This window comes from Artibeus jamaicensis, unplaced genomic scaffold, assembly GCF_021234435.1.
Source record: "Artibeus jamaicensis isolate MK-2021 breed Jamaican fruit bat unplaced genomic scaffold, CSHL_Jam_final contig_2259, whole genome shotgun sequence".
Taxonomy (NCBI): domain Eukaryota; kingdom Metazoa; phylum Chordata; class Mammalia; order Chiroptera; family Phyllostomidae; genus Artibeus; species Artibeus jamaicensis.
In genome coordinates this window covers 8,165,943-8,180,107 of record NW_026521468.1, presented here as the reverse complement: position 1 = coordinate 8,180,107, position 14,165 = coordinate 8,165,943, and the positions used below count along the sequence as shown (strand labels likewise).

Genomic DNA, 14,165 nt, shown 5'->3' with positions numbered 1-14,165 from the left:
ACCCCTGCCACCTCTCTGTATCCTTCCAGAAACACCCGCCCTCTGGGAGGACACGTAATGCCAGGTCTCGCGGGACCGCTCTCCACAGCTGCTGCCGCCTCCCTTCCAAACCCAGCGCCTCCAGCCCCACCTGTGTGGTTCACGCTACCCACACAGTGTCCAGCAAAGGCGCCAGGATGATGTTAGCAAACACGCTGCTTGTTTCCGGTTTGGCTCTGCAAACCATGCTGCCCGTTCATCTCCTCGCTCCTTCGTGGGAGCGGCTGCTGAACAAATGGTATCCCAGGAGCCAGGTCGTGGGGTCACAGCCACGGGCCCGGTGCCGAGACTGGAGGCTTGCTCCTCCGTTTTCTATGAGACCTGACAATGTTGTTTCATTGCTTCTTTGCTTAGGGAGCAAACCTGTTCCTATTCTTATCAGACATCTGTATTTGTCTTTGAACTCCTGTTCGCACGCGTTGTCCACTCTTCTCGTGTGCTGCTCTTACTGAGGACTTCTAGTTGGTCTACACCAGGTGCCTGCTCACTGAGGGCGTCGGCCTGACCTGCTGTGCAGACATCCCCCATCTGCCAGCTTTTGTGACGCTTTCCTGTAGCGTAAAGATTCAGTTTCCATGTCATCAAGTTGACCAGTGCACCTACATAGATTATGTAAAGTGCTTGGAAAGGTGTCGTCATGCAAAAATTATCTTTAAATACCTACAGATTCCTCTAAAGCTTTGTTATCCTTACTCTTTTTCACTGTCACAGATCCCACTGTGGTGACAACTACCCAGCATGAGACAGACGCGACGAACACAGCTGGCCTGTCTGCGCCCTCTGAACCTGCTCCAGAGCAAACAGCCAGTTGGGACACAGGGTGCACAGCCCCGCCGTGCCTGGGTGCCTGTGGCCATCACCTCGAGCCATGGAAAGGAGCCTGTGACTCCCTCACACGCAGCTGAAGGTGCCGCTCCCGCAGTTGGCTTGTCTGCCCAACACCGAGTTGGTGCAGCAGCCACCCCGAGTCACGTGGCTCTGATGCATTCACTGTCCCTGCTGAACGGGTGTTACCAGTACCAGTCAACCTGGAGCTCATTCTGTCTGAGGTGAACTCCTCCGAGCAGTGCCTAGCTGTGACCACGACTTCTCATAAGTAATGGGGTTTGCGACGAGGACAGTGGTACCCGGCTGCAGAAATGCTGGCAGGAGGTCTCCACCTTCGGACGCAACAAGTGCATCTGCGGTGGGAAGCGGACGGTGCTGAGTGAGGTGTGGAGGTGTCTTTGCAGTTCATGCTGTGTTCCCTGGGGGTTGTGTCTGGCCGTCCGTCTGTGTCATCGCACGTCTGCCGCTGCGCGTTCTGCTATTAGGAGCGACTCCACGGCCGACTGGCAACAGATGCTCAGGACGAGGGAGGACCCGGGGCAGCCGCCGCCTGCACGCTTCCCTGGGAGGGACGCGCCCTACGAGGCCTCGCGCTGTTCTGAAGGAAAGCAAGAATGACGTGGCCTGTGTCTTAGTTTTGTTCGCTTTGGGTGCGAGTCCTTTACCAGGTTGTGTTTTGCAAAACGTTTTCCCTGGTCTGTGACTTGTGTCTCGTCTCTTCCAACGGGCTCCTGCATTCTGGGCCTAACAGGCCTCCGCGAGGACTCTGCACTCTGGCTTGGTTCCATCCTCTCTGGAGTGTGCGTCAGACAGGACGAAGGTGGGGCCGTACTCCGCCGCCTGCAGGACACGCCCCTGACACGCATGCACAGGAGCTGAACACCAACAGGTGCTCAGCGCAATCCCCAGTGACAAGAGAGCTGGGGTGGCCGGACTTCGAGACAAGGAGTGTTCCAGGGATGAAGGGACAGGCTGCGACAACATCAAATGTCCTGAGTGTACACGCATTAACGGCAGAGTGCAGGACGCCTGGAGTGTCCGCCAGGCCCAGACCGCCATCCAGTCCGAAGAGCTGGGTAGCCCTCCGTCAGTCGGCCACAGGAGAAAACGGACAGGCAACCGCTTCCTCCCGAAGAAAAAGCCAGACATGGCGGTGGCATCTTTTCTAGTTAAAAAAATCAGAACCGACACGAGAGGCAGGGGCAGTGCCACCCACGGCTCTGAGTGAACGAAGACCAGCGCCCGCCCAGCCCGGCCACACACTGGGTCATGAAGACACCGCCGTGAAGCTGAAGGGCTGAAATCACACTGAGTGGACTCTCGGAGCACCGCCTCTGAACTACGGGGCAGCTGGGAAACCCTCCGGGACTCGGAAACTAAATAACATCCGTGCCACAAGGGATGTCACAATGAACGAACTGCACGGCAGTGAAACTGCGACGTGTCTCAGGGACTGGAGCTGGGTGTGTGTGAGGGGACAGCCTGGAATCCTTAAGAGAAAGGAAGAGAGACTTAAAATTAAAATCTGAATGTCTGCCTTAGGAAGCTAGAAAATAATGAGCAACTAGACTCAAGGAAGGGAGGGAGGAAGGGAGGGAGGACAAATCAGTAACAGAGAGGGGAGGTGTGAAGATGTGTGTGCGTGCGTGTGCGTGAAGGTGGACATGGTGGACAAGGTCCTACAGAGAAGAGTCCACGTGGAGGAACAGAAGGAGTGGAGGGCGGCGTCACCACCTGTCCCACAGACGTAGAAAGACACGGAAATGGGAATGACTTTATGCCAATAAATTTAACGAGTCAAATTATATGGAAAGTGTCCCTAAAAATACAATTCACCAAAAGTGCCCCAAAATGGAAGTGAGAGTCTGAACCGCCTGCCCATCAGGGAATGGGCCTCGAGGCTGCAAGCCCTCCACAAAGAGCCCCGCAGGGGGCAGCCCCAGGGCCTGGCCCCGCTCACAGAAACCCTCCCGGGCGCCCCACTCAGCGGGCGCCCCACTCTGCAGGTGCCCGAGGAAGGCTGACCCGGAGCCAGCAGGCCCGGCGCTGCGCTGGGGCCGCGCTCACCTTGTTGAACACCCAGATCTCCCCGTTCACCGTGGGCCTGGGCACCCCGTGGCCGTTGTAGTGGAAGAGAACCCGCTCCTCCTTGGCGTTTCGGCGCAGAGACGTGCAGAGCTTCTTCACTTCGTCCACGGTTGGGTCGAGGCTCTGCTTGTACCTGGCCTGTGGCAGGAGAGAAAACAAAGGGACTTATGTGGACTCAGGGGAACACCTAGAACACACCCCCCCACTTCTGTGTTGGCACTAAGAGCCACGCGACCCGGGACAGGGCATGAGCACCTCCGTCTGCAAAACTGGGACACAGATGGCATCACACGGCAGCTGTGAAAATCCATTCATTCAACAAAGGGGCAGAGGAGAGCGGAGAGGGGCTGGCCCCAGAGGGCTCCCCACCTTCTGCAGGAGCAGGAAGAGCTGTGGGGGGGAGACCACAGGAGATGGGCCCAGCTCACACCCTGCTGGTGCCCTGCACACGATTTACAAGGCCTGGCGTCCCCTGGCCATGTCACCTTAAGCGTGCGCTGGTGACACACTTGGTGACAACAGGGATGCAGGGGCAGGAGACACAGGACTGCAAGAGCTGTAGGATGACACAATTCGAACACCAGGTTCCCCAGCCTCCCAAAGCCTTACACCTGCAAGGACAGAGCCCTAGGGTGCCTGAAGGTGGTTACAGCCCCACGTGGGGTGTCAGGGCGCTTCCTCTGTAGGGGCCAGAGCATCGTCCCTGAAAGGTGCAGCGTCCGGGGCAGAGAAGTATAAGCAAACGTATCAAGCGAGGTTTTCACGTCTGTCTTCGTCAAGTTAATCTTGTGGAGGGGCTGAGCGTCCCCTACTCAGGGGTTCTGCCAGAGCCCATGCCCCCAGGGACATGGGGTCACTCACAGGGGCCGCCAACTGATGCCCCTGTGGGGAGGTGGCGTGTTGCCTGCCGCCCTGGGCTGCAGCCCCGGGCCGGCTCTAGCCCACCTAAACCACGTGCTCTGGAAGCACTGAGTCAAGGCCCAGCCCTCAGCCCTCGTGCAGGAAGCAGCTCTTCTTTCTCTGAGCTGGAACCTTTTGTTCTGTGCTTACAGGCAGCTCCCTGCCACCAGCCGAGACCAGGGCCCCTGGAGGTGGGCGTGGTCTACAGTCCAGCACCCGCTGCTTTTTGGGCCATAGTTGCCGAGTGACTACTAATGGTCACTGATGCTGACCACAGCAGTCAGTCACGTGACAGATCAGAGCCACAAGCCCTTGTGATGCTGAGGTGACAAGCAAGCGCACCCGGGGCACCCGGGTGTCCAGGTGGCACGAACGACACAGAAAAGCGTCCCCAACTCGTTCCTGATAAACTGCTTGTCTGTGACCTGGGTGACGGGGCGAAGGGGAACTGAGGCCCAACCCCGCCACACCTGCGTCCAGTCCACTAGAACGAGACGAGGGCAGCTGGTCGGCCAGATGCAGCTCTGGGGCACCGAAGGGCGAGAGCTGCTGCGATGCTGCGTCCTCAGGGCCGCGTCCACGCCAGCCCCCGTGGGAGCAGAGCGGCCCCTCCAACACACACGGACGGAGCGGAGCACCCAGGAGAGCCGCTCTTCCAGCCAAAGCAGCACCTCAGCCACCGTGACGTGGCCTGTGCACCCCAGAATTTAGATGTTTCTGAAAATCAGCTCCACGGTTGGCCATACCAGGCGCAAACAACACCTGACCTCGGCAGCCGGTCTCATCTGGGCCTTTCACAAACATCCCTGCCCTGTGATGGAAGCGCGTTTTCCAAGGCGTCCCGACTTGACACCTATTGTCCCAGCACGGAATGCTGCACTGCTGGCTGCGCTGGGCTGAGCGGGGCCCAGAGTCATGGGTGGCCCCACGAAGGAGGGGAGGCTGCGCCATGCACAACGGTCCCAGGTGGTGAAAGGCATCCAAATCAGGATCTACTTTCCCAGAGGGCACAAAAGAGCTGCCAGCATTTTAACTGACTGCCAGCAAGAGGGACTCACTCTGCACAGAAACCCAGCTCAGTGACACGGTGGCTCTCCAGGGGCTCCTGGGAGCCCTGCCCTGTCCAGGGCCCTGCGCGTGCTGGTGCCCTGACACCTGCAGCAAGCGCTCCCAAAGGCTCCTGCAGGGGACAGAGAAGGAGGCGTGCTGTGCTCACCACCACCCTCACCGGGGGCCTCTGCCCTGCACGCTGTCCTGCCTGGTGGGGGCCACGCTACCCAAGCAGGTTGTACCCACCTCACCAGGCACAGTGCACGCCCGGCAGGGTCAGCAAGACCCCGCATCATGGGCTGCAGGTGCAGAACGCCTGGGAGGCCCACCGGGCAGCGGGGACAAGAAGGGCAACAGGAAAGGGTCCGCACCGAACCCACACACCCTCTGTACTGGCTGGCTCTCCCCAGGCTGCAGAGACGCCACCAACAGGAGGAAGTCGGGGCCCCGACACACGAAGCAGCTGCGCCCGTGCACCGACCCCAGGAGCCGGGCTGACCTCTCGGTGTCTGGGCCACCTGCCCGCCCACAAACCGCTGGGCACCTTGGCATGGGAGTGAGAAGCGCCCCTCCCACCGGGCTCCTCTGGACTCTGCACCCCCCACACACAACCCGCCCCCGACGTGTCCAGTGCTGTCTCCTGAGACTTGTCCTGCATAAGAGTGTTGTTTTCCAAATGACACACAGGGCCACAGTGTCCACAGTGCTCAGAGGCGCCGATGAGCTCAGGGCCCGCTGTTCCTGACCTCAGCTCCACGCAGGCCTTCCCTGCAGGGCTGCAAAGATGACTTAGCTCGTGCTCTCACCCGGCGCCTGGGAGGACACACTAATAGGCTGGCGTGAAAGGCCCTCGGATGTCAGGAACATGCCTCCTGGGGCTCCATGGGAATTAATTAATATTTTTAAGGGCTTTGAAATGAGAGGCAGTAAATTAAATGTCAGCGCAGCAGAGGTTCTGTGTGAAAACCAGGCGGCCTGGGGCAGCGGCCCCGTGGCTGAGGACGGGTCGTGGAGGGCCAGCCAGCTGCTGGGGCTTTGGCGTGAGCCGGTTCGGGGATGACAAAGCAAGTCTCTGAAACAGGCCGACTGCACCAGGCATCGCTGCCCAGTCCCGCCTCTCAAGTGTCACGAAGTCTGCGCACAGAAACCGCAGGGGACACGGCAGAGGAGAGAACGAGGGAACGGATGGGGGGGCCAAGGGGGAGCGAAGGGGACCCCGGCCGGCTCCTCGGCAGGAACGAAGGTGGACGATGCTCCCTCCGGCCCCCGACTCTGTAGCGCCGGGTCACAGGTCAGACCAGAGGCTCTGAGGTGCGGGAGAGACGCGCCCGCGCCCCGACCAGGGGTGGAGCCCGTGACCCTGCGGTGCAGGGGTGATGCTCCCCCCAGTCCATGCCGTCTGACTTCTGACACAGCTTCTTCCGCTTCAGTCGGAGCTGGAGGCGACTCCACGGCGACGGACTCCTCGTGGGAGTGTCTGCATCTCGTCGAAGTCTGCTCAGGCCACGCGAACCTCTGCCTCCCACCAACGCAGGGCTCGCCGACCTGTCGGTTCCCAGAGCACCTTCACGTCTTGGGGGAACGTAACGCCATCACCCGCTGGGCACAGTGATTTGTACGAGAAAAGGCCGGCGGGCTCTGTGCCGCCCAGGCCGTGTGACTTAGAGCCTGCGTGTCCTTGGGCCTCCTGCCCACAGTGTCAGGGGCTTTGGCTGGCACAGCCCTGGACGGGACAAGGAAGGAAACCATGTCTGCAGGGAAGAGAGGCTGCAGACTAGAATGCCCGGCGACTGGTGGCTGAGGGGGAAGAGACAAACTAAAAAGAAGCGGTTAGATTGATGGCTGACTTGTAGCCACACAGAGGCCAAAAGACACAAAATCACATCTTTGACGCATCAGAGGAAGATGAGCGCCAAGCCCCTCGACCCCCAGGCCACAGAGTGAAACACACAGGCACCGAGATGGCAGGACTGAGAAAGCCCCTCCCAAAAGGAGAGCACGTGCAGGAGGAGACTCTGGGGGGAGCTCAGATGGGGGAGGAGCAAGACACAGGGCCCGGGAGGCAGCAACAATCGAGTCTGAAAGTGTCCCCAGAAAGGGCCTGGGAAGAACATCCCCCAGACACGGAACACCTGTCACTGGCTCAGAGACTGGTCTTGGAAAACAAGTTTCTCACTAAAGGCAACAAAAATGTGCTGGGCAAGAGGCTTCTTCTGGGTGTGGGACAGGAAGTGTGGGAGATGACCCCGGGCTGTCACTGTCGACCACGCCAGACAGCAAGGAAGCTGTGCAGAAACGTGAGGGGCGAGGGCCATCGAGAGGACTTGGGAGCCAAGCCGGTGGGGAGAGGCCCAGCAGACGCGGATGGGGCTGTGTGGCTGAGCTCGCCCCAGCCCCAAACACAGGGACTCTGGCAGTCCCTGGAGCCCAGGGACCAGCTGCCAGTGCCACTCGGGCCCTTTGTGGAGGAGGATGGGAGTTTGCACCCCTCACCCAAGAGCGGTCTGCAAGCCCCTTGGCCCTTTCTTTCAGCCAGAATTCTGCTCAGAAATGCAAACAAACGGATAGATGAACCAACACTTAAAACAATCTCCCCAAGTTTGCAACGTAACATAAAGGTCTACAGGCAACCCACAGTCTGGCAAGGACTTAAATCGGGAACACGTGAAAGGGAGGTCCCCTCCCAGGGCACCTCCCCCGGTGAGCTTCGCCCCAGTCCCCCAGCTTTCCCGTGCTCAGCCCCCAGGGCTGGCCCTACACCTCGGGGCAGGGGCTGCCTCCCAGGGCCCAGGAGCTCCCCACAGGGTGAAGCCCACTCTGCACTCCTGGTGCCTGTCTGGGCATGGCCCACAGCGCCGGGTTCAAACCAGCTCAGGAGGATGGGCCAACACCCCAAAGTAAAGCCTTGCTCTTCCTGGTGCAGGGTCCCAGTGGGGCAGCGGCCAGGACGGCGCTGATGTGGCCTGCGCGTTGTCCCCACACCTGTCCCGTTGTCCTCTCAGAACAGCAGAACCCACTCTCTGTGAGCACAGGGCCAACCAGGCAACACTCCCCAGTCTCCTGGGGAAGGCGCTGAGTATAACTCTAAGGATCTTAAAGATTAAAAAACAAAAACCAACCAACCAACCAACCAACCAACCAACCAAACAAACAAACGGGGTGGGAGCACATTCCTACCACTTCCCTCTGGTAAAGTGAGCTGTGTGCGTTCTGCCTGGAGCCCTGGCGGTGCGGGGACACCCAGAGCCAAACCCGGGCTGTCAGGCCGGGCCCTGCTGCTGTGGAGCACCTGTCTGGGTGACCTTCTGGGAGTGAACTTCAAGGCCAGTTGCTCTTGTTATTTTTCTCCCCCGTAACCCTTAGCCAATCCTCACCCCAATACAGGGAGCTAAAGAGATGGTAACGTAACCACCGAGCCAGCTCAAAGTGGCAGCGCTGTTTCTAACCAAAGACACTAAGTTGCTTCTCAGAGGCAAGGCCACCGACCTGGAAGTTACGCAGCTGGAACGCGAGCAGATGAACCAGGGTCCCCGCAACACGCAGAGCAAACCAGCTTGCGTCACTTGCGTCAGGGGCGAAAGGCCGCTGTCCAGGAAGAGCCGGTGCTGAAGCCATAAGTGGCCCACGTCCCAAGGTCCTGGGATTGACGCCTGTCCCACACGCACTCCTGTGCGACCTCTACGGCCCTCTGACCCCTGCGACCCACCGTAGGTGGGGAGACAGATTTGGGCTTCTCCCTGTCTCCGTGCTGTGTCCTCTGTGCTCCGTGGCTGGTCTTACTGCACGGCTGGTACAGACCTGGGTTCGGTGACAGCACGGTGACAGTCACAGAGGCGTGCCCAGGGCCACGCTCCTCCTTCAGGGTCTGAACCTGAGCAGATCTGCTTTTTTAAAAATATAGTGTCTTTTTTAAATTTTATTTATTTATTTTAGAGACAGGGGAAAGGGGAGAGAAAAAGAGGGAGAGAAATGTGGTGTGTGAGAGAAACAGTGATTGGTTGCCTCTCATGCCCCCTACTGGGGACCTGACCCCCAACCTAGGCGTGTGCCCTGACTGGGAATCGAACCGGTGACCCTTTGGTTCCCAGGCCGGTGCTCAGTCCACTGAGCCACACCAGCCAGGGCAAAACCCAAGCAGATTTCTTAGTGGGTCAGTATCTGTTTTGTGAAACTTGCCCTTTTTCCCGAAGACAAACCCAACTAGTAACCACCAGACCGGAAAGGCCCACTGCTCCCACAGTTGTGGACGAGCACCAAGTGTGTCACACAGGACAGCTCTGTCCCCCACTGTTGACACCCATTCCAACCGGAGTGGCTGAGGACAAGAGGGACAGCTGACGACCCTGAAGAGACCAGAACACAGGCGATGTGCCTGAGCAGGCACCGGACGCCCAGGGCGCCGTGCGACCCCAGGCCCCACGAGGCTGCTTCTCCCCCGTGCTGCTGCGGATTCTCGGAGATGCCACCCTGAGCTCGCGGGCGGCGTCTGCAGCCCCTCACCCACTCTCCCAAAGGCATCTGGCCTGTCGCAGTCTCGGCAAGCACCCTGGCCTGGCTGCGGCACCCCTCCCTTCTGGGACTCTCAGCACTGCTGGCCCGTGGGGCAACCAAGACATCAGACGCAGGAGGAGAGGGACCGATGACCGGCAGGCCTTGGGTCTCACCCAGAGGTCTCAGCAGGGGCACAGGTGAGCCCAGGGGCCGGGCGGAGATACCCCCCGCCCACCACAGCCGGGACCCCAGCCTCACGGGCCCTCAGAAGACGGGGCGGGACTGGCACAGCCGAGCAGCGGTAGAGCCCGGGCCCATGGCCGGTGCCCTCCTGCCCCAGCCCCGTGGGGCGTGTGTCCCTTAGCTGGCAGGAACGCCGGACAGAGGGCACCCTTGAGGCCACACGAATGCTGACCCTCAGGAGGGACCTGAAATAGGTGACGAAACAGAGTGGGGCCTGGGGATGCAGGTCCGCCATCAAGGTGGAGAGCCAGCAGATGCCATGATGTTAGCGAGCACCCACGGTGTCCGGGCTGCACGCCCCCCACCCCCACGGATGAGGGGGTGGCTTCCCACTGCTACCTGGATCCCTCTCAGATCCAAAGCTCCCCAATCCAGCGCAACTCTATCCAGACCCAAGGACTCCACAGACACCCACGTGCAGCGCTGCTGCCGCTGTGACAGACGTGTGACCCGAGGGGGAGCAGAGGTCAGGCTGGGAGAGGCAGCTGGCAACCGGACACGGGTGTGACTGAAGGCAAACAACGGAGAAGTGCTTTGAAACGGCGCCAGACACAGAAGAGGAGGGAAGGAAGGGGAGCGGCGGTGGATGGGGAGGAGGCCCGCGGTGCTCACCCGCCACCGAGCATTTGGGGCTGACAGGGCGTGGCCAGGGACACTGCCAGGGCACTGCAGGAAGGCAACCTGCGGGGGTGAGGTCTGGGGACTGCACCAGGAACCATGGGGAGGAGCCCTGAAGAAGGGCTGTCACACAGGTGTCCCGGCGCTGCAGAGCCCTTGGCAGGATCAGAGGGGCAGAGTGCAGGCCAGGCTGCCAGGAACACAGGGGACAGCACCAAATGGCCTGGGCTGCAGCTGGTGAACATCCCAGAAGCTCTTGCTGCATCAACAGCTCGGGCAGCCCGAGCTGTTGCCCTTGGCACAGACGCACCCTGCATTAGCGCAGATTAGCGAGCCCCCAGCTGCAGGGGAGTCTGGGGCAAGGGGGTTTGTCGGAGAGGCACAGATGCTGAGGAGCACCCCAGCGCCCTCCAGGGCTCCAGCCGCCGAACCTTTTCCCTTCATCCACACCAACTCGTCCTCCACGAAACTCTGCCCAGGGAGTGATGCCGGGCATTCAAAACGCTCGTCCTGAACACGCTCAACGTGTCTGGGGCTCTGGCCAAAGTGGCGAGAAGCTGCGGCCCTCAGAGCACAGGACCTGCTGCCCACAGTCCCTGGTGGCCGCTCTGCACATGTGACACTGAGACAAAGGGTCAGGGAAGTAGGAGGTGACAAAGAAAGGCCTCCAGGAAGTCAGAAAAGAAGCAGAAACGTGGGAGGAGGCGCCATGTGCACAGGGAAGGGACTACGGTGCCCTGTCCCCACCGAGCTCCCGGACACAGACGCAGCAGGATGCGGCAGCGTGCCCTCGGCTGCGGGGCTCGGGGTGGAGCGGCCCCGCCTGCAAGTGTCTGCGCTGACCCTGGGCCCCGGTCCCTCCTGCTGCCAGCAGTGTGCCCGCCACCGTGTGGAACGGGCCTGGCCCGGGTCCCTAGGGACAGAGCACGTGGAGCTCCTTCCGCCTCCTCTCAAAGGCCTTCCTGCAAAGCAGAAGCTCCGAACACCGTGAGGGTACAAACCAGTCCTCGCAGCTCAGAGAAATGACGAAAACTGAACTCCGAGCTTCACGGAGGCTCGTCAGTGGCGGAAACGGGAGTCGGGAAGGACACAGAGTCTCCGAGGTGCGACCTCAGCAGCCGCCCCGGGCCACATGGGGCTTCCCACAGTCACTGGGGTGAAGCCCGCTGCTGAGGGTCAGGGCCATGCACACACGGCTCCCTTCCCCCAGCACCGATGCCCTGGCTTTCGTGGGGAAGGGCACGGCCCAGCCCTGTGCCAACCCTGATGCTCCTCTGGTCAGGGGCTCTTCTGTCCATTTTTCTCGGGCACAAAAGGAGTTTGTTTTATTCTGTAAAACTTGAAGTAAAATCTACATCTTATACTTGAGCTGTCATACTTGGGGGGGGGCATGTAAATAAATAAATAAATAAATAAATAAATAAATAAATAAATAAATAAATAAATAAATAGAAGCCGGGGCCCCTTGAAGAGCAGAGGCCTGCCCCCGGGTCCCCGCCATCAAGTGCCTGTGTCCTGTCCTGGCACCACGTGCCCCTGGGTTTCAGGTTCCCGCTGAGAGGCCACTCTGCCCAGGACACTCATGCTTTTTTGGCAACGTGGCAGATCTTTGGGAATTTTCCCATGAAAAGGATTTCACAGAAAGGTGAACCTGCTCTGAATATCGGGCCCCTGGGGGAACCGAACAAACTGAAAGTGCCGCTGCCTGGTTTCCACGCAAGGGCGGCGCCCCAGCTGTGCGGGGCCCATCATGAAGAGCGCCCAGGACGCCTCGTGGCCCCGTGTCCGGCCTGCGATTCACGTATATCAGACCCGAGAGCCCCTGACTGTCCCGTGAAACCCAAAAAGATGCTGACACAGCCTCCAGTTTGTCAACAACCTGTTGGCCCGGCCCCAGCGACTCAGCCGGCCCAAGGTCACGGCGTGTGCAGGACACCGCCGCCGCGGACAGGACCTGCGAAGCCACGACAAGCCCGGCCAGGACCCCCGGCGCCTGCCCACCGGGAAGCAGACGGCCCGCCCCGCTGCTGACCCTCTCGGTCAGAAGGGCTCGGAAACAAACTCCGAAAGCAGGGTCTGACTCGTCTTCCGTGGGGAAGGTGGCCCCGTCTCCACAGTGTCTCTTCAGACGTCTGTTCCTTCAAGTGCACATCGAACCGCGGTCTTCTCCGGGCGCCCGGCCAGGCCCCTGACCCGGGCACTGCCAGCTGCGCGGCGCCCGCCCACTGCTCTGCCTGCCCCTTGAACACAGGTCGCTCTTCTGACTGGGGCGGGGGCGCCCCTGCACGCGGGGTAACGGGGAGACACAGGTGAACCGTGGAGGCCAAGGGACAGAGCAGTCCCACCCTGGCCGAGCGGTGGGGAAGCTCCAGGTCCCTGCTTAACAGGGCCCACCCAAACCACGCAGAAGGCTGCGCGAGTCACACCAGTGGCCTCTCTGAGCGCCGTGAGGGGAGCCACAGGCCAGCTGCAAGGCCTTCCTGGGGCCGGGGCGGGGGCCGGGGCGCTCTGGCCTAGCAAGCAAGTGATCAGGACCCCAACAGGACCCCTCACGGCCTCTGGTCTGCACCACCTGCCGGGCACGCGCCCCCCACCCCCACGGCCCACACTGCGTACCCCACGGAGCAGGGACTGTGGTCTGAGCACAGAATCGTCCCGAGGAGCACCACTGCTGCACACGCGCACCAATCGGCCGATCAGCGCCTGCTTTCCCTGCAGGACACGGAGCCTCCGCCAGGAGGGGGCATCTTATTTTGACATTCACGGTGCCCAGCAAAGGGCTCCGTGCGGGAAGCACTCGGTCCTGTTCTCTGCGCTGGGCCAGGCGGAGCATCCATGCTGCTGCCTTTCCCACGCACACGGCGGCCGGCATGGCGACGTGCGTTAGGACAGCCCCACACCCCCGACAATGCTGTATCGGGAAGACACACCCACCCCCCAAAGAGCTTTCTGATCCCCACCTCGAACGTCCCCAGCGAGCTCGACAGAGGGAGAGGGAGAAGGGCAGACAGTACGAACACAAATTTGGAGAAAGGTCATTTTTTAGGTCATACCAAATGGCGTTATTTCTAATAGTTCATACTGAAAAAGACAGAAAACGCCGCTGTGCCCTGGAGGAACCACGAGAAACAGGAGCACACCCGCTGCCCCTCCCCGGGCCCAGGACGGCGATGGCGCTCACGGGGCCAGACAGACTGGGGAGGGGCGGCGTGCGGCCCCGCGGGCTGGCAGAGGAGCGGGACCGCCTCCATCCGCGCTTCCTACGGAGGGGTCCTGCGTTTCTGATGCTCTTCGACACTTTTAAAGGGTGAGCTTCTCAAGGAGAGATGAGGACAGCGGTGACACGGTGGCATCTGCGTCAGCTCCTGTGTCCCCTGGGTCTCCTAGGGCACCGGGGCCTGTGACCCGGGGAAGGCAGTGCACACCACCGTCAACAACGGCGCGGGCTATTCAGGAATTGCCTTTCAAATGTTTTAACTGACAGACGAGGAGGGAAGAAGGGAGAAATTAGGAAAAACAGGAGAAGGAAAAAATCTTGGCAGCGGCCACAGGTCGGGAACCACCGGGGAGCGGTGCAGGTGAGAACCATGTCACGTCCTGCACCCAACACCCCCGTGGGCACGTTTCCCTTCGTGGGAGATGCTCCAGGTCCCTTGGAGGCAAATGGACACGGCACATCCACCTCGGGCCTGCCCCGAGAATGGCCCACGTGACTGTGAACCTCGCACCTTCTAACTGAGCCAGCCCCCCAGGCCTGGCTCCTCGCTCTCCTCTTGCCATCAACCAGCACTTCCCTGCCTGCCAGGTTCAAGGATTCTGAGCACAGCTACGTGCTTCTTAGAGACCCACTGGGGTGGGGAAGGGACAGGGAGGTGGAGCTGGGGAGGGGGAGGAGCAGGGGGGGAGCG

General features: G+C 60.7%; 1 protein-coding gene across 3 annotated transcripts in view; it reads right to left on the bottom strand.

The window, feature by feature from the left end:
• Window positions 1-14,165, bottom strand: part of RPTOR (regulatory associated protein of MTOR complex 1) — a 136,580-nt gene that overhangs the window by 72,198 nt on the left and 50,217 nt on the right. For all 3 annotated transcript variants that reach the window (XM_053659819.1, XM_037157754.2, XM_053659820.1), the window contains one exon: window positions 2,935-3,093. In XM_053659819.1, coding sequence (XP_053515794.1) covers window positions 2,935-3,093 — 159 coding nt within the window. The remainder of the gene's footprint in view (window positions 1-2,934; window positions 3,094-14,165) is intronic.